General features: G+C 56.3%; 8 protein-coding genes across 8 annotated transcripts; 5 read left to right on the top strand and 3 right to left on the bottom strand.

Moving 5' to 3' along the window:
- Positions 1–1,088: 1,088 nt before the first annotated feature.
- B0T15DRAFT_492244 (uncharacterized protein) lies at positions 1,089–2,720 on the top strand (the record flags this gene model as incomplete). Its single annotated transcript, XM_062866849.1, has 2 exons — positions 1,089–1,726; positions 1,835–2,720. 2 exons carry the CDS (start codon positions 1,089–1,091, stop codon positions 2,718–2,720), a joined length of 1,524 nt encoding a protein of 507 aa, XP_062722495.1.
- A 509-nt stretch (positions 2,721–3,229) lies between these two features.
- B0T15DRAFT_150781 (uncharacterized protein) lies at positions 3,230–4,190 on the bottom strand. Its single transcript, XM_062861990.1, has 2 exons — positions 4,128–4,190; positions 3,230–4,040 (listed from the first exon to the last, which is right to left on the bottom strand). Exon 2 carries the CDS (start codon positions 3,890–3,892, stop codon positions 3,347–3,349), a length of 546 nt encoding a protein of 181 aa, XP_062722496.1. The 5' UTR covers positions 3,893–4,040; positions 4,128–4,190; the 3' UTR covers positions 3,230–3,346.
- Positions 4,191–5,108: 918 nt separating this feature from the next.
- B0T15DRAFT_528071 (glycosyl hydrolase family 76-domain-containing protein) lies at positions 5,109–7,059 on the top strand. The gene is made up of 2 exons (XM_062869012.1): positions 5,109–5,341; positions 5,414–7,059. The coding sequence occupies exons 1-2, from the start codon at positions 5,260–5,262 to the stop codon at positions 6,820–6,822; spliced, it is 1,491 nt and encodes a 496-aa protein (XP_062722497.1). The 5' UTR covers positions 5,109–5,259; the 3' UTR covers positions 6,823–7,059.
- Positions 7,060–8,740, bottom strand: B0T15DRAFT_528074 (uncharacterized protein). Its single transcript, XM_062869013.1, has 4 exons — positions 8,202–8,740; positions 7,892–8,120; positions 7,600–7,814; positions 7,060–7,430 (listed from the first exon to the last, which is right to left on the bottom strand). The coding sequence occupies exons 1-4, from the start codon at positions 8,459–8,461 to the stop codon at positions 7,091–7,093; spliced, it is 1,044 nt and encodes a 347-aa protein (XP_062722498.1). The 5' UTR covers positions 8,462–8,740; the 3' UTR covers positions 7,060–7,090.
- A 17-nt stretch (positions 8,741–8,757) lies between these two features.
- B0T15DRAFT_528081 (Alpha/Beta hydrolase protein) lies at positions 8,758–10,203 on the top strand. Its single transcript, XM_062869014.1, has 2 exons — positions 8,758–9,218; positions 9,305–10,203. The coding sequence occupies exons 1-2, from the start codon at positions 8,938–8,940 to the stop codon at positions 10,080–10,082; spliced, it is 1,059 nt and encodes a 352-aa protein (XP_062722499.1). The 5' UTR covers positions 8,758–8,937; the 3' UTR covers positions 10,083–10,203.
- A 2-nt stretch (positions 10,204–10,205) lies between these two features.
- Positions 10,206–11,473, top strand: B0T15DRAFT_501348 (uncharacterized protein; the record flags this gene model as incomplete). Its single annotated transcript, XM_062867396.1, has 1 exon — positions 10,206–11,473. The coding sequence occupies exon 1, from the start codon at positions 10,460–10,462 to the stop codon at positions 11,471–11,473; it is 1,014 nt and encodes a 337-aa protein (XP_062722500.1). The 5' UTR covers positions 10,206–10,459.
- A 209-nt stretch (positions 11,474–11,682) lies between these two features.
- Positions 11,683–13,349, bottom strand: B0T15DRAFT_150840 (uncharacterized protein). Its single transcript, XM_062861991.1, has one exon. The coding sequence runs from the start codon at positions 13,148–13,150 to the stop codon at positions 11,858–11,860; it is 1,293 nt and encodes a 430-aa protein (XP_062722501.1). The 5' UTR covers positions 13,151–13,349; the 3' UTR covers positions 11,683–11,857.
- Positions 13,350–14,898: 1,549 nt separating this feature from the next.
- Positions 14,899–15,713, top strand: B0T15DRAFT_431547 (uncharacterized protein; the record flags this gene model as incomplete). The annotated part of the gene is made up of 4 exons (XM_062865736.1): positions 14,899–15,102; positions 15,194–15,297; positions 15,394–15,507; positions 15,580–15,713. The coding sequence occupies exons 1-4, from the start codon at positions 14,945–14,947 to the stop codon at positions 15,711–15,713; spliced, it is 510 nt and encodes a 169-aa protein (XP_062722502.1). The 5' UTR covers positions 14,899–14,944.
- Positions 15,714–17,002: the final 1,289 nt, after the last annotated feature.

A 17,002-nucleotide genomic window follows, 5' to 3' on the forward strand; every position in this document is an offset into this window, starting at 1 on the left:
CAGAGTTACCTATTTTTGGGAGCAATCAGTACCTATCCAAGGTATCACAACTGGTAACTGACTGAGGCCATGAGCCAGGAGAGTGGCCGTCCGACTTGCATCATATCAGTACCAAGTACCAACTTCCAAGCCACAGCTGGCCTCCCAGTGCGGCCTCAGTCTGATCCTGCTTGGGCCGCCGCACACGCACTGTTACGGTGACACACATGTCCCGTGCTTCCGCAGTTCCATGCTGGTGAAGGAATTGGATTTGGACCCCAAGGAGTGAAAGGGTTGGGCGATTCTGCCTCCAAGCGCCCCAAAGAATAACAGCTAGGTACTCAGCAAGAATTAAAACTTAGAGAATTACAGACCAACGCGTCGTCCCCTGGCTGCTTCTTTGTGAAAAGGGGCAAGGCTGCGAAACTGAGCACTTTCATAGGTAGTCAGTCATGCAGAAACCAGTCCTAGTGCTAGGGACATGATACGTCAAGATTGAACATTTACCTGTTGCCCGCTGGGTCGTTGTCAGATGTAAGCACTTTGTATGAGCTACCTTACTTGTGCTACCCTTCCAGGTTCTTTATTAGGATTTAGGAGGGTGGGGGCCGAATGTTGCTGCTCGGCCCTGACGGAGACTTCAAGTTATTTCCTGCATTGGTCAGCATGTAACTGCATACTTCTAAACTTTCCCTTGGGAACCGTCAAGAGACTTCGAGTTGTATGTAAATCACGCGTGTGATTGTATCGCTGAGGTCCTGGCAACTCGACGGCCACTCGCGGGTTTCCCTGGGCACAATGCACATATGGCAGATGAGTACAGATTTTCCAACAGTCGCAGCCCGATCCTTCATGTGCCGCGTGGCGTGTTGAGCTACGTAGGGCCTCTCTTTGGGCCAGACCGTCTGATCATCAAGTGAAGTTATAATGCTGGTCCACAGACTACGTGAGGTGACGACGGGGCTAGTCATGCACAATGCGCCAAGCCGGCGCAGGAGGCACAGCTACAAAAAGCGGCCACGCTGACCTCCCCTCCACATCGTCGCCTCGTCAGCCTCCTATCGCTGCTACAGCCTACCAGGCATCACCCTCGAGCACCGCATTCGATAATGGACCTCCCTGACTTTTCCATATCGACCGAGGGAACCAATGTGACAACTTTGACACCCTTACTTTACAATGATGTTTTTACTACTCGTTGGGCATCCACATCGCCGGGCAACGGCAAGACTGACGCAGCTACATGGGCCCCCTTTTCCCGCCTCCCCATCGAGTTGCGCCTCCACATCTGGCTGCTGGGACTCCAACAACACCGCATGATTGAGCTGGACATCCACTCCCCAGCCAACGAGAATGCCACCACGTATCCCGGCGATGCCTCTCAGTCTCGGTACTACACGCGCCGCAACTCTCTCGGCAACATCGTGAGCGGCCGCGGCTATGCATTGCGTCTCAGCGGCGGCACCTCCCATTATCCCGTGTCCCTTGTCAGTCCGCTTCTCTCGGTCAACCACGAGGCCAGGCGGGCCGCGCTCAGCTTCTACCACGTGCGTCTGCCCTTCCCCGGACCGCACATGACGAAGGAGGGACGCATACTCTACTTGAACGCCGAGTACGACGTCATATGTGTCGGCCCCCGACAGCCCGACTTCTTCCCGGACGACTACGAAGGCTATTACCCGCGGGTCGCCACCGTACTCGTCGACTTTCTACACGATGTGAAAGCCCATGACCCCAAGGGACAAGGGTTCGTTCGTTTCAGGTCCTCTTTCTGTCTCTCCTCCCAATCCTCTTGATCATTCCTAGGTAATGGTACTCAGTACTACATGGCTCAAGTCTAACATAATAACAACAGCGTTGCCCACCTTGCGCTACGTTCTGATTACCTTCTAGACCTCTTCGGCAGGGAGGCCGTGCCCCTGTCCCCGGCCATCCTCCACCCAACGGCAGCGGCATCCTTCACCGACATGCTCCGCCGCACCCTGCGCTCCGTCCTCTGCGTCGTCGGCTTTCGCCACCAAACCCGAGGCCTGGGCGAGTTCCCCACAGCCAACTGGCGCTACCACTTCGCCCAGACATTCCCGCTCTGCAGGCGCGGTAACCCCACGGGCACCTTCCGCTGGCTCGCGACCGACCCTCGTCCCGGTGTCGAGCTCGACCTGCGCCAGCTCCCCCTCAACGCTTATGACGAGCCTCATTGCATCTCACAGCGCTGGCAGGAACTAAAAGCCGCCTTCAGCCTCACCAACGGCCAAGGCGCACCCCAAGCTGGCAAGAACAAGGACAACAACAACAACACTAACAATAGCAACAGAGACAGCAACAGCAACGACGGACCACGCCTCTACATCTGCCCCACCCAAAAGTGGCCATCCAGCCTAGCACCGCAAGACTTCATCCGCCCAGGGGAGGAGGGCTCACGCCAGGAGCTAGCGAGACACCTGCGCTTCGAAGAGCAGTGCTGGCTGCGCGAGCTCAAGACGTTCACCGACATGTTCCTTCAGGGGGGGACGACGACAACGACGCACGTGCCGCCGAAGAAGCACGACATGATGATGATGTTCGATGACGACTTGGCGGACGCCGAGACGTTAGAGACGATGGAGAGGGTCCCCGTCACGGCCGTGGGTATGTGGGTGTTCCCGGTTGAGGTCTTCGACGGCAGGCAGCCTACCGTTCCGCAGCGGAATTGTTGGGATGTGTCCGGGGTGCGGCCGGGGTTGTTTTTGTTTGATGTTTGAAAAACAAAGAAAGAAAAAAAGAAAGAATAACTAAAGAAAAAGAAAAAAAGGACAAAAACAAGAAGAGCAAAAAGAAAAAAGGAAAAATATAAAAAAAAGGGAAAAGGGGGGAAAGGAGGAAAAAGGGGGAAAAGGGGGGAGGAGAAAGTTATGGTATGTTTACCCTGGTACAGGGCGAGGAGGGGTGGCGATTGGCAAAGCGGACACTATAATTTATCAGAACAGACGACTATCAGAGAAGAGCGAGGTGATGATCATGATCAAATGATAAAATAATATAATGGCTCTCAACCTCACCAGAAATACCTCTGACGCGAGATCTCCATCTTCAGCTCTTCGGGATAAGTAAGGACCCAGAAATTTGGTGAGGGCGTCTTGCCACACACCCCGCATCTGACTCGAGTACCATTCCGAGGTGTACTACCAATAGCAAGGGTACCATCCAGCACACTCCCAATCGATTATGCCCGTGACGCGGTTGCCTTGGACCATGATGTTGGGTTTAGATCCCCGTGCGTGAAAACCGGCGGCGGCCGTGGTCCACCCTGTTTTGCGAACATTTCCTTGATGGCCTCCCGCTCCCCCGCGTCTTGTACCTTGTAGTCCTCGTCTCGGCGGTTCTCTACTCAAAGGTCATAGTGAAGCCACAGGTGGAACTCTTGCGTCGTCTTGAACGGCCCGAACCTGGGGTTGGCCCGTTCTAGGCGCGGATCCGTCAAGGAGCCGCCCACGCAACTTTCAATTCCGACACCGGGGCCCGGAGGCAGCGATCGTAGTTCGTTTATCATGGACCGAAGTTGCTCGAAAATGGCGTCCCGGTCCGCGGCAGACAGGGACTTCCAGGCGCGTGCGAGCGTGACGCCCGGGACTCTTTCCATCACGATGATGCCTCGATTGTCGTGGGCAAACGCGCAATGCACACGTGGGACTGGAATCGACGTCTTCTCAGCGACAAACCTGAGCGTGGCGGCTTCGGTGAGATGGACATCCCGCCCGGTTTTGAGGAAGAGATGTTTAGAGATGCGTATGTACTTGGGGTACCGATCCAGGATGTGGCGATCCATCGCAATCGCGGCCCGACAGATTAGGAAGCCCCTCCTGACCTTGATGACAGCGAGCGACAAGAAGCGGCGGGCTGTGCTGTCATTGATGGCCAAGCTCGGTTCCATCATGTTGGGTTGCTCTGTTGTCGACGGGCGGGGATATAGTTGGACATGGTGGACTCGCTGGAGCTCGTCTGTTTGTTCAATGTAATCTCTGTCGTTGTCAGAAAGTGGTGCGACCAAGAAGCTCGGTGGCGTATGAGCGTCTGGCGGAGACCTGATGAACTGACTCGGAGCTTAGTAGAGGCTAGGTAGGTGAAGAAGGTAGAGCCAAGTTCTGGAGGGATTGTAATTTGTGACCCACCAATGACCAGTACGAGTCCCGTCATCAACCAAGTATGACCGGAAAACACCGAGTCGTTTTGGCACTGTCGGAATCTGTAGGTGGCATGAGACACACGAGCCAGTTTGCAAGTCCAAAATGTAGACTTAATATCCTAACCAGGATAAGCCTGCCCGCAGGTAAAAATACCTACCTTAGGTAACAAGATGTAACCAAGCCCGTAAAATCAGAATGTTCAATTCAATCGTTATTGCTGGCAGTGCGCGTAGAGATCTTTATGAACCTTTTTTGCCTCCCTTGATTTCAAGAGTTTGTTATAGTTTCGAAGAGACTTACGAAACGCCACAAGACATGTGAGAGCACGTCGAAAAATCCCCGATCCTTAAGTGTAAGCCATTAAACGAAAGCCTCTTGAAGTTTTAGTGCCATCAATTACATAGAGTAAACTCTATAGGTTCGAGTCCGTAAAGGTACAATACTTACTCTCCTCTTGCGTCTAGCCCTGGTCCTAGCTGGTATAATGCTCTGTGCCTACCGTAACTTTGACCTTGCAAACTGGCCTCTACTGTGCAGAGGAGTGGCCATCTTTGCGCTCATAGGTTCTGCTTGCAAAACCAGTGCCCGACGACTTGGTGTTTTCCGGTCATAGAGTGATTGGCAACTGCCAAAAGACCACACAAACTCACTGTGTAAGTTGAGCGTGAGCTCATGCACACTCTGTACGGTAAGGTACTAAGAAGCCTGTATGTACTGTACTAGTACCATACATACAGTAATACATCCACACATCCGTCGCATTTGACAAGGCGCTGCAACACGGAAGCATTTCCAAGTTCTTAGCCAATTCCCAGGGCACATCTCTTCGGTGAGGAACTTGTGTACAGTACATTGTAACGTTAATAAAATACGCTGATGCCGGTATTTTGGGTATTTTTAGCTAATTACCCAACTCCATCCGGCGTAGGGCGACCAGTAAAATTGCTGCTTCGAGGTAAATAAAATTAGGTTCGGATCCTACTCGGATTCGAATGCCGCGTCCGAGCCAGGGTGGCACGATAAAAATACTCACGATGGCCTTTTTCTGTCTGCCGAACAACTCTCACCACTTCCTTGCACCGTTCTCACACAACTGTGCGGAACGCTGGGCGAGACCATGTACAGAGGCGCCCTTCCATTGCTGCTCGCGGGCGCCGGCTCGGCGTCGGCAGCACTACAGGTCGACTTTGGATCCTCCAGTGAGCCAGCCCCGGACGCGGGACAGCGCGGCGGGAATGCATGAACGACTGACGCGAATCAAATTACCCCAGGCTCGATCAAGGCGGCGGCCAAGGATGTGGCGTTTGATGCCATGACATACTACAAGGGCAACCAGTCCGGGGAAATCCCCGGGCTCCTGGCTAGCCCGGGGCCTCACAGCGAGTACTACCCATGGACAGGCGCCATTCTGTGGTCGACCATGATCGACTACTGGTGCTACACGGACGACGACGCCTACAACCGCGTGGCGGTCGAGGGCATGGTGCACCAGAACGGCGAGGGACAGGGCGACCGGCTCGCGCATCCCTTCATGCCGGCCAACTGGTCCGCGAGCCTGGCCAACGACGACCAAGGCTTCTGGGGCATGGCGGCCATGCAGGCCGCCGAGTCCGGCTTCCCCGAGGCGCCGCAGGACTGGGACCAGCCACGCTGGATCGAGCTGGCGCAGGCCGTGTTCGAGACGCAAGCGCGGCGCTTCGACGCCGAAGAAGGAAACGAGAAGGCGTGCAACGGCGGCCTGCGCTGGGTGGTGGCTCCCCTTTCGGCGGGCTACAACTACAAGAACAGTGTTTCCAACGCCGTCTTCCTCAACCTCGCCGCGCGCCTGGCCCGGTACACGGGCAACCAGACCTACGCGGACTGGGCGTCGCGCACGTGGGACTGGCTGGCGGCGGTCGGCTTCATCGACGCCGACTTCCGCGTCTTCGACGGCGCCCACGTCGAGAAGAACTGCACCGACATCAACCGGGCCCAGTTCTCCTATGTTCCCGGTGTGCTCCTCCAGGCCGCCGCATACCTGTACAACCAGACCTCAGATGACAACAACAGCAATAGCAACAAGAAGATCTGGCAATCCCGCCTCGAGGGTCTCACCAACGCCACGCTGACCCACTTCTCCTCCTCCCCGTCCTCTAGCGGCATCCTCGTCGAGCGCGCCTGCGAAGCGCGCGGCACCTGCACCACCGACATGCTCTTCTTCAAGGGCATCCTGTTCCGCTCGCTGGCCAGCGCGGTGCGGCTGGCGCCCTTCCTGCACGGGGCCGCCCTCCCCGCCCTCCGGGCGAATGCTGAGGCGGCGGTCAAGGCTTGTGCTTCTGGCGGGCCGAACGGGCGGGAGTGTGGCTTCCGGTGGACGACCACGACGACTGATGGCGACGATGATGATAAGAAGGGGCCCCCGGCGGAGTTGAACGCGCTCTCGGCTTTGTTGGGTATGCTTGTGGATGAGGCGGCGGGCAAGGCGATGCTTACCAACGCCACGGCCGGGACGGCGGCGTATTCTAAGTCTGGTTCTGGTTCTAGCGGTAAGGGGTCGGGTGGGGACGACGATACTGGCACTGGCACCGGCAAGACCGGGTCGACAGCAAGTTCTACTGATTCTGGGAAATCGGCTGGTTCGGCCACAAGGGCTGCCTTGGGGCTAGTCCTGGCTGGTGTCGTGGCTGCGTTGATGTCGTGAGGCGAAGGGCGGGTTGATTGAGAGAAGAGAAATTAAGATTTCGAGTTATTAAAGAATTGCCCCGTTGGGATGCAGGGTGGTGTGTTTCAAGGAACATGCATTCTTACATTCGTCATTTTAGGGGATAGGACATTTTAGGATCTCTCAGGCTTAAGCGTTTATGTACCTACTAGTAAGTAAGTAGTCCAAGAGCTAGGCACGGAAAAATCAAACAACACAGTAATAGTATTATAACTAACACGTCATCGTTGACAAACCAAAGATCCGCCTAAGCGGCGATGGCTTTAAAGTCGTCGGTGTAAAAGTACAGGTACGGCAGGTTGGTGGGGTTAAAGAAGCGGACCTCAAACTCTGCCCTGCCGGTAGAGTCTGTGGTGAACTGGATGCCGTTGGCGCGTATGAAATTGCCGCTGGGACATTTGACGGAGCCGGCGAGAGCCCCCGCGTACAAGACCTGAATATTCGTTTGCGTATCGTAGTTGAGGCAGCGATAGAGAAAGGAGACATTATAGGTGGTCGACGGGCGCCCGTCAAATGTCTGGCGAATGCCTGTGTATCCGCTGCCAACACTGGGCGGGTATATGCGGAGGATAACCTGGCCGCCAGGGCTGTACAACAATGTCAGTCATAATCAACCTTTCCTGATCGGGTGCGATCCGCAGCTCTTGGGGAGCGAACAACATGTCCCGGAGCACATTTCAGGGTATGCTCCCCCCCCTGCTCCCCAGATAATGCGACAATGAAAGGGGCAGCATTAGACACCTGGATCTGACATACCAGTCACCATTCGGCCCGCAAACGCTGATGGGATAGATAGGCTCCACTCTGGCATTACCCCCGGTGACGGTCTCGATCCATGGAAGCAAATTGCCGGTTGTTGTATAATCTTCGAAGCCGCCGTTGGGGACAATATTCGCGGGGATGGTGACCGTAGGCGCCGCCACCGAGACGGTTGCCTCGACGTTGGTAGTGATTGTGGTGACGACGGTGCTCTATTCGACCAGGATCAATCAGCTAAATGCACAGATAGACAGGGAAAAAGAAACAAAAGATGAAGAGAAGCACTAACGCTCGCCTCGACAACGGCGGTGGAGACAGCCGTCTCGACCACGGTTACGGTGGACAAAGTCGCCGTTGACATGAAGCAGCTGCAGGCTCTGCTGATGCGATTATCGTTGGATGCGCACTTCGAGACAATGGCCTCGACCGGATCGGGCGAAGAGGTCGGGTCGAGATCGGTTACGGTGATGGTCGGAGCTCGCTTCTTCAGGAACACGGTTGAAACGTCGCTGCCAGTCCTGATATTTTTAGGTGAGGTGGGTTTCATAATAAGTCAACCGTTCTTCTTGACAACACAACAAGTACTAACGCAAACTTACACGGTAGTCGTCCCCGTGGTAAGCGTGAGTGTCGTCAAGGCCGTCTCAACTCCAACTTGGGTTGACGTGACAGTCTCGAACTCGGTGACGGTTGTCATGGCGGGCGCCAGTGACAGCCACGAAGAGCAGAACGACTCTCCAACGGCAGGATCAGCGCCGACAGCGGCAAGACACTTTGGGGAGCCGCACGACGAGACGCAGCCAGCAGCAGCGAGGCCAGGCAGTATGCCGGCGCCGATGCACAACGTGGAGGGCCTCATCCTTCAGGACCGTGGCAATGATCGGAGGCGAAAACGAGTGTAATAATGGTCGGAAAGTGCCCGGGAAAGGCGAACGTTGACGGAGGAGAAGATCGAGAGGGAAAAGCCTCTCAGAGTTGACTGAGGTGACCCCATTGCACTAGTATTTATCACCAGCGACAGATGAGCCCCTTGCGCATCAGCTACATAGTACTCATAGACTCAAGACTGAGCCTAGACACGTCGCTATTGAATGGATCCCAGGCGGAAAGCCGCTATCGATTCTGCCTTCAGCCCATTCCTTTTTCATAGTACTCGGAAAATTTTAAGATTTCAGCGGACTCCACCAAGTCCCAACCAAGGTCACGCATCATTATTAGCGCGGGAGCTCAGCTCCGCTTTAGGAAGACTCGGGAAATATTGCGACGGTGGCGACAAAAGAACAAGTTGACAGCACTATACGTAACTATCTCACAATCCGCTGAGATACAGCAATAATGATGAGCGATTACCAGGTAATTTGTGAGAATCAGAAGCTAGGCAACACCGCCAACATGGAGCGCTGGACCATCGACCCAGCCTCGCAACACCCCAGCGCGATGAGGGTATTCGACCAGTTCAGCACTTTTCGAACCCAGTACAAACTCGTCGACGACCAGCCCATCCACGCGTTTTTCATCGTCCCGGATCAGCTGCCCTCCGGGCCACGACCGCTACTTGTGCGGTTTCACGGTGGGGGCTGGGTCGAGGGGGAAGCAGAGGCGTCGATCCGCGCCTTGTATGTAGGCTGCTCCGTACCATTTTTACCCCATAATATTTTGTTCTTTTCTTCTTCTTTTTTCTCATGGCGAGTATATACCCTAGTTTCCTCGAACTGTCCCTGAAGCACGGCGCCGTCATCCTGACTCCCAACTATCGCCTGCGGCCTGAGCACCAACTGACGGACGGAATGGACGACATACACTCTTTCTGGCAGTGGGTCGAGGACGGATCGGCCCAGCGCGCGCTCAGCACGTCGCGCCCGGACGTGGCCGTCGACGTGGGAAACCTGATGGTGGCCGGGGAGAGCACGGGCGGCCACATAGCGGTGCTGACGGCCCTGCTTCCGCTGACGTCGCTCGCCATCAACGTGCTCTTCCTGCAGTACCCCACGCTGAACCTCACCGACGTAGCACGCGCCCACAACGACGTCAGCGAGGCGATGCAGAAGTCGGGCCTGTGGGCCGAGCGCGTGCCCTACTCCGAAGTCGAGGACTGCCTACGAGCACACGCGCAGTCGGAGAAGCAGGGCACGCTGCGCACGAGGGCTGCCTTCGGGTCGCGGATGAGGCTGCTGATGGGCATGCTGCAGGCGGGCAGGTTTTGGGACGAAGAGAGGGACGGGGACCGGCTGTGTCCCATGCGGGCGCTGGATCGCGCAGGGAAGCTGCCGCCGATCTTGCTCTACCATTCCAAGGGCGACGAGCTCCTCCCGTGGCAGCACACCGAAGACTGGGCGGCGAAGTTGAGGAGGCTGCAGCCGGATGTGCCGCTCTTCTTGACCTTTCAGCAGGGGGACCACGTCTTTGATAAGGATGACACAATGCGGACTCCGTGGTTGAGGGAGCCGCTGGAGTTCGTGCAGCAGTATTGGCCAGCCTGAGTTGCAAACTGATGCATTATGCGGCTAGTACCCCACAATCATAGCACGTTTACAATACATGCGTCCGAGGTGACCGCACTTATTCGTCGCTCGGTGTTACGAGGTGCGATGAGAGATGCAGATGGGATTCCCTCCGGATCAGTCCGGGCTTAACTTGACTCGTACTAATAACGTTACTCTCTCGGGCATTAGAAGCGGCCGACTGCCCCCCTGCAACGTTGGGCCGCAAGCCCCGAGATCAATGTCCGAACGGCGGACAGCATACATGGTATGATAAACTATAAAAAGGGGGACTGCATCTCCGCGACAATGGGATTGGCCGTGTCGCGCCGTGGCCATCTCACGCTTTGAACTTCACCCTATTTTTCTGACTAGAAATGGAACCCTTCACGCTACAGCTGGCCAACGGCGGCACGGTAACGGGGCTTGCCAACCTGCCCGCAGCATCGCCAACAACGACGCCTCGATTCAAGCCCCTGATGGTGGGCCTCCACGGGGCAAGCTACTCCAGCGCCTACTTCGACGTGGACGCAAAGCACACCGCCGCCCTGGCGAGCGACGGCCTGGGCGTGCCGTGGGTGGCCGTCGACCGGCCCGGATACAAGGGTTCGACCTCGTTCTACCCCATCCCGGAGCAGTCGAGCTACCACGAAGTCCTCGGCGAGTGGCTGCACCGGTACATCCTGCCCGCAGTGTGGCAGGCCTTCGGCGAGCCGCGCGGGTGCAACAGCATGGTGCTGCTGTGCCACAGCCTCGGCGCGCCTGGCGCCGTCGTGGCCGCCGCACTGCTTGCCCGCGACGACGGGGAAGCGAAGGACGCGGGAAACCCGCCCGGCTATTATCCCCTGTCCGGTATCGTCGCGTCGGGCTTCGGGACGCAGGCCTCCGGCGGCGGCAACAGCAGCAGCGGTGGCAACAATGATAACCGCGCCCACGTTCCCATTCCCAGTAATAAGGAAAAAGAACCGGAAGACGACCCGGAGCTGATCACCTTCCCTGCCGAAGTCAAAGACACCATGATGCTACCCGCCGGAACGTGCGACGATGCCGTGTACGCGCACACGGCGCGTCTGAACGAGCCGTTCCCCGCGCGCGAGCGCGACGACGCGCTGCCTGAGGCCGCCTTCGCGCGTCGCTTCCGCACGCACTGGGCGCCGCTCGTGCGCGTGCCAGTCATGGTGGCCGTCGCGGAGCGCGACCCCTGGTGGGAGGCCGACGACGAGCACACGAGCCATCTCGCCGCGCTCTTCGCGGCCAGTCGCAAGGTCGAGGCTCGCGTGATTCCCGGCGCGCCGCACAACCTTGAGATGAGCCACTGGGCGCAGGCCTGGTACGCGCGCTGCTTCGGCTTCGGGATGGAGTGTGCCGTCGGGTTTGCGCTGGCGGGTTGAGAAGGTGAGAGGAGAGGTTGTATGTATATATACATATATACTAGGTAACAGCTAGACTCCAAAAAAGTGCCTGATAATAGACTTGATTCAAGATTTGGGTACTCAACTTAGTAGCCATATTCTATGGAAGCGGGAAGTCGACATTCCATCCCACGCGAAGCAGCGGAGGACTTGCTAGCTCTTGTATACGCAAAAAGACAAATCGAGATATTCAAAAGCCCACTCCAAACATGCCGCATCCATTCTTTCGCTTAACCATGCATTTCCTCTAACCAGGGCGTCATTCAGTATAAGGAGACCCAACCTCCCGCTGGCTGCGAGACTCGTCCTATGCGAATCTTCATGCCCCCCGGCCTCCCACTCCGATGTGCGGGCTATTCGGCACTAGGGAGCCGTTGCAGCCCAACCGACCTTCCGGCCGTCTCCCTGACCACTGCGATGATGCTTTTTCCGGCGGCGGTGCGGACGCAGATGCAGCGGCGTCGCTCGATCGCGGCCGGAAGACTTGCGCCGGGCGCCCGACGGCCAATCCTCGGCGTCGCTGTTCGACTCACTGCCGCGTGTGCCCTCCCTGCTGGCCCCGTCCTCGTTGTCGCCGCCACCACCGCCCCCCGGTCTCTCGTCGTCTGGGTCGTCTCCTTCGGCCGATGGCTGCCTGGTGCCCAGGACGCGGGGCTCGCCGAGCTGAAATGGCCTCTGCCGCAGGCCGAGGCTGGCCATCGTCTGCTGCCACCACCCTGGCGTCGGGGGCTCCCAGTGGCCGATGTTCACCGTGTGCTGACGCCGTTGCTGCTCGGGTAGATTGAACCACACAAAGGGCTTGTTGCTGTTCGTCCGGCCCTCGATGACGAAGTCGCCGATCTCGCTCGGGATCTGGAGGGCCTCGGCGATGAGGATGGGCTGGTATGCGGGGATGAGGAGGTGCAGTTTGACCGGGCGGGGAGGGGCTTTCCCCCGTATACGCGACTCCCGATAGATCCTTCTCTGGATTTCCCGCCTGGCCTCGAGCATGAAGACGAAGGCCGTGTCGATTTGCCGCGTGTAGCCGCAGAATCGGGGATCGAGCGGCTTCTCCTCGAGCAGATGGTAGAAGCCCGGATACCAGTCATCGTCCGGATGGAACACGAAAAACCAGTGCTCCTGCCCGGCATCGTTGGCTGTCTGGCCCAGCCGCTCCCGGACCATCTGGTACACGTAGGCCGGGAAGTCCTTCTGTGCCATCAAGGCCGTTTGCGCCGCGAGGGTGGCCGATATGTCCTTGAGGTGGTCGGCGATCTTCTCCAGCGCCTCGACCCCCTGGTAGGTGAGCACGAGATTGCAACCGATGCCGATCGCTGTGGCCGCTGCCTGGAAGCGCGACGCGATCCTCGCCATATCGCAGAGCGAGCTCGTAATGACCTGCATGGCGGGCACGAACTGGCTGGCCTGTGTGACTGCCTTGATTCTTTGGGCGGCGTCGGCCAACGAGGGCATGGTGCCACGGTCCTTGGCGTCGCCGTCGCCCTTGCGCGTGGCCTGGTACATGTCATAGATGTCGTGTACTGCAAGAATGGTCGAGACCACTGGATGGGTCTCTGCTGCCCTTCTGGCCAGAGTGCCATCTGCTGTCTTGCTGGCGTTCTTTGCGATTTCCACCCTGTCGGCTATCCATGATAGGATTCGCCCGTGTTTGGACATCCTTGAAGTTTTTGAATTGGCGCGGCAAAGGTGAAATCCAGTACCGAGTTTCGCGCAAGATCACCGCTTCATGCGCGAGGACGGCAAGGTTGGGCTTCAACCAGGGTGTCGCCGAAAACTGGGGAAACGCGTTATGCGGTTATCCTGATATGCGCAACCGCGGACAAGCTCAAGCCTCGGGTCAGCTGTCAGGATTAGACCGTGATGGCGTCAAACAGTGGTGTGGAGTCATGGATGGAGTGTTCACTTTTGAGGCTTACTTGGTACCGGTATAATGTATCACCATATCATGGTTGGGAGTTGGGACTCTTAGCCTGTTAGGTGGCAGATATCTTATCACTCAGGGTTCGTTGGGAGTCTTGACTCTAAGAGGGTAGACTCCCGCCGGTGCTTGAGGGTCATTGGACGTTGGGGATGAGGGGACGAGAAGCCCAATGATTGCGTGTCACAGCGGTAGCGAATACTTCAAGTGCAGGGCAGTGGCGCGTTTCGTTTGTTTGAATGTCGTTGGCCAACACATTTGGAGCGGTGAAGACATACGGATACACTAGTATTCTTAGCGCAAGCAATCGCCCCACATGTTATTCTCGGTAATGCCTAGAGACAGGCACCTTGCGGAGTCTGTATTTCCTACTATTAGTCCATTGGTACGGACGTAGCATTCTGGAGGAGGCAGGCTGCTACTAGTAGATAGTTACCTGGGTACCTTTAAGTATATCGGTTATCTCCTTGCAAATCCATTGTTGTATGGATTACTAGTCACGTGCTAGTATGGAGAAACTGGTGGCGGCTACTGGGTGGAGAGCAGTTTCGGTTTGTAAGAGTAATACGGAGAATAACGATACAACTTACCAGATGACAGGGGTACATGTGATAAGTCTCGACTCTAACATAGTTCTCCAAACAAGTTCCTTACCCAATCTCAACGTTTCCTCTTTACCAGGTCCGACATAATCAATTATCAGCGACTTCGAGGGCGAAAATAGAAGAGAAGCACTTATATGCAGAAGACGTAATCTCTGTACGACCCAAGACTTGGAGGTTGGAGCTTATGACATCGAGTCATAAAGCGCGAGACAAGTCACAGCTCGTCGAATATATGGCATACTACCCTACTGTTGGCTATCCAAGGTAAGGAGATCATGATCTTCTTGTTTGCCATGTGCCGTGCGGGTGATTTGATGTCCCTCCCTTGGTTCGCAATACTCGACAGCTCGAGCGACCAGTTCTAGTCTTCTAGACATGCCTGGCAACTTCCAAGTTCCGTCCTGAGCAGACCAGCATCTGGGGCCCTGGGCTGGCGAAAAGATGCCAAAATTCCTGGTGGCTTGGATTTACCCGAGCGAATGGGTTCTGCTGAGGCACTCTCCGCGTTTAAGCGGAAGATGACAGGTTATACTTTATCCCCTCCAGCCTGGGCATCCTGGATGAACCAACCGGAACATTCAAACCAGGACAAATCAATATCCAATCAGCCGTTTTATGGTTGAGAATGTGATCTGCCGATCTGCGGACAAACAACCTCATGGCCATTCATCAACGGAAAGGGTAGCATTAGAATAATGAGTAGCCCTTAGCCAATATGAGTTCCGACCCTCTGCTAATTAAGCATCTCCATGCTCACCAAACTAATCGGGCAGCTAGCATTGTGAAGGCCCGTTGCCGTGTCTACATAGGTATATAAAGTATGCAAGCCTAGGCCTCCCTGCCTACTGGGGATGGGTGGGAGCGTTCTTGCTGAGATCCACGGACTACCTGACGAATTCCATATCATCAAGTCTTCTAACTAACAAAATGCTGAGTACATCCATCCTACTCATCACCCTCGCCGCGACGGGTCTGGCACAGACTGCAGCACCAGAGGGCTATCGTAAGGTGTACATCACGTCCAATGTGAACCCCAAATTTGTCGTTGTGCCAAAGGCCGCCACGAGCGGGAGCACCGTTGTCGTGTACGTCACGCTGGGCTGCCCTTGTCCAACTCTCAACCGGTGGAAGCCACCCAGGGACACCTGATCTGACTGAATTTGCTGGCTGGAACAGGAAAACGCTCAACAACAAGCCGGAACAGCAGTGGTACATCAAGGATGGCACCAGCAAGATCCAGCTGGTGGACAGCACCCTCTGCCTAGATGGAGGCGCCCAGAGTGCGCTTTTTCTTTTTCTTTCCGTTTTCTTCTTCTCTTTCACAAAGGAAAGTTTCCCCAGGGGGAACGGCATAAGCTAACCTTGACTCCAACCAGACAACTGGCGGGATATGGGCAACATTTACGTCAACACGTGCGCGGACGGCGTCGCTTCCCAGAACTGGCTGGTCATAGGCGATGGCCGCATTGCGTTGGAGCCGACCAACAAGAGTAATAATGCTTCCACTACCATCAATGATCAATCCCAACGGAACGTATCCGGAGCTGACCCCCAACAAACAGAGCAGTGTATCGATCTGCAGTACATGAGGGCCACCGAGAACAACCCCGTGGGACTCTACAACTGCGCCGGTTTGGGGAACACTGGCGCCGCCGATAAGGGCATCAACTGGCCCCTTGTCAACGTCACGGCCTGAGCATGCGCCGCCACCGCTCCTACCCGTGTGTCTTCACACTGTTGAAACTGGCACGACTGGTGCTGCGGGAACAATAAATTTACCATAGTAGTACCCAGGCTAGTCTCACATTCTTTCTGCTGCGTACCAATCCTTGTTTCCCGTGCCGATTCCACAGCTTCTCTCACTTGCTACCTGCCTTACTTCCCTTGGCACTGCTCCTTCCATTGTCATTCTCCATCCCTTCATTCCGCCTCAAGGCACCCTTGGCCGACTTTTCCCGGTGAGTACCTAGTCTGGTACACGAGCTCTCGAGAACAGAATGGCCCTTGTCAAGTGTCTTCTAGGGCGCTCGGAGGCTTTTCAGCCTTACACCGCCAGCCTGGGCTCCGTCCGTCGTAGGCCTTGGTGATTGATACACACGCACGATCATTCCCTTGGTCTGTTCAGGGTTTCGGATCTGTCGTTGGAGAAGGAAGAGGTCCACGGAATTCGCCATACACGGACATACTCTGTACGAGATGTTTCACCGCCGCCTCGTGCCACTTGTGGTCGCCTTACAAACGCACCGTCATTTGCCCGTCGGTTTCAGGTGAGTCGTCAGATATCCTGCAGAGAGCGGCAGCATTTTCCATATGTCTCACACCCTAAAGCTTCACCGCTAGCCCTTGGGCGCAATCGCTTGATAGTTGTGAGAGACTGAGAATCTGACCGTGGGATTGGGTGACAGAGCGAGCGATCCTGAGAGGTGACCTGCTTGAGGATTCAAACGATGCTGGTCCTCTGCCTTGATGGACCCACCGGCTGTGTTTAGTTGCCCTTTTCCGCTTGATCGCGGCTTTGGCATTGTAAGAGCGTCCTGTCTGTCATCAGTCCGCGACTCCGCGGCCAGGCAACATGACACCGCCGTACAGGCTGTCAATGGGCATCGACTTTGGCGCCTGGTGAGTGATGGTCTTGCCTTTGCTTGCACCTGCGAGATTTCTCCCGGCATTCATAAATAAGCCCTAGGCCTAAAACGGATGATACGGGCGTTTGGTTTGTCTTTGGTATCCCTGCGGTCTGGAATGAGGATACTACCATGCGATGAAAAGGGCCATCGGAGGGCTCGGGGCTCCTCGCGTCACCTGGTCGGCCTCCGGCGCCGTTCAGCGTCCTTGCCGAGCCGGAGGTTGCTGCCATCGCCGCGATTCCTCGACGTGCTCCGAGCCATGGCCTGCAGCACGGAGAGACTCTTGTGATTTGCGACTGCGGTGGCGGCATGGTAGTAGGTCGGACCGTGGGAGTCGGGACCATGGCACTAGCCCCTT

The sequence above is a fragment of the Chaetomium strumarium genome, assembly GCF_033439665.1.
Source record: "Chaetomium strumarium strain CBS 333.67 chromosome Unknown B0T15scaffold_3, whole genome shotgun sequence".
Taxonomy (NCBI): domain Eukaryota; kingdom Fungi; phylum Ascomycota; class Sordariomycetes; order Sordariales; family Chaetomiaceae; genus Chaetomium; species Chaetomium strumarium.

Excerpts from the sequence above, each read along its gene's own strand:
- B0T15DRAFT_150781 (XM_062861990.1), bottom strand. The coding sequence starts at position 3,892 with ATGATGGAACCGAGCTTGGCCATCAATGACAGCACAGCCCGCCGCTTC.
- B0T15DRAFT_528071 (XM_062869012.1), top strand. The coding sequence starts at position 5,260 with ATGTACAGAGGCGCCCTTCCATTGCTGCTCGCGGGCGCCGGCTCGGCG. Across the intron at positions 5,342-5,413 it reads GGTCGACTTTGGATCCTCCA|GCTCGATCAAGGCGGCGGCC; the intron begins GTGAGCCAGCCC and ends AAATTACCCCAG.
- B0T15DRAFT_528074 (XM_062869013.1), bottom strand. The coding sequence starts at position 8,461 with ATGAGGCCCTCCACGTTGTGCATCGGCGCCGGCATACTGCCTGGCCTC. Across the intron at positions 8,121-8,201 it reads ACCACGGGGACGACTACCGT|GACTGGCAGCGACGTTTCAA; the intron begins GTAAGTTTGCGT and ends TAAAAATATCAG. Across the intron at positions 7,431-7,599 it reads TGCGGGCCGAATGGTGACTG|CCCTGGCGGCCAGGTTATCC; the intron begins GTATGTCAGATC and ends ATTGTTGTACAG.
- B0T15DRAFT_528081 (XM_062869014.1), top strand. The coding sequence starts at position 8,938 with ATGATGAGCGATTACCAGGTAATTTGTGAGAATCAGAAGCTAGGCAAC. Across the intron at positions 9,219-9,304 it reads GAGGCGTCGATCCGCGCCTT|TTTCCTCGAACTGTCCCTGA; the intron begins GTATGTAGGCTG and ends TATATACCCTAG.
- B0T15DRAFT_150840 (XM_062861991.1), bottom strand. The coding sequence starts at position 13,150 with ATGTCCAAACACGGGCGAATCCTATCATGGATAGCCGACAGGGTGGAA.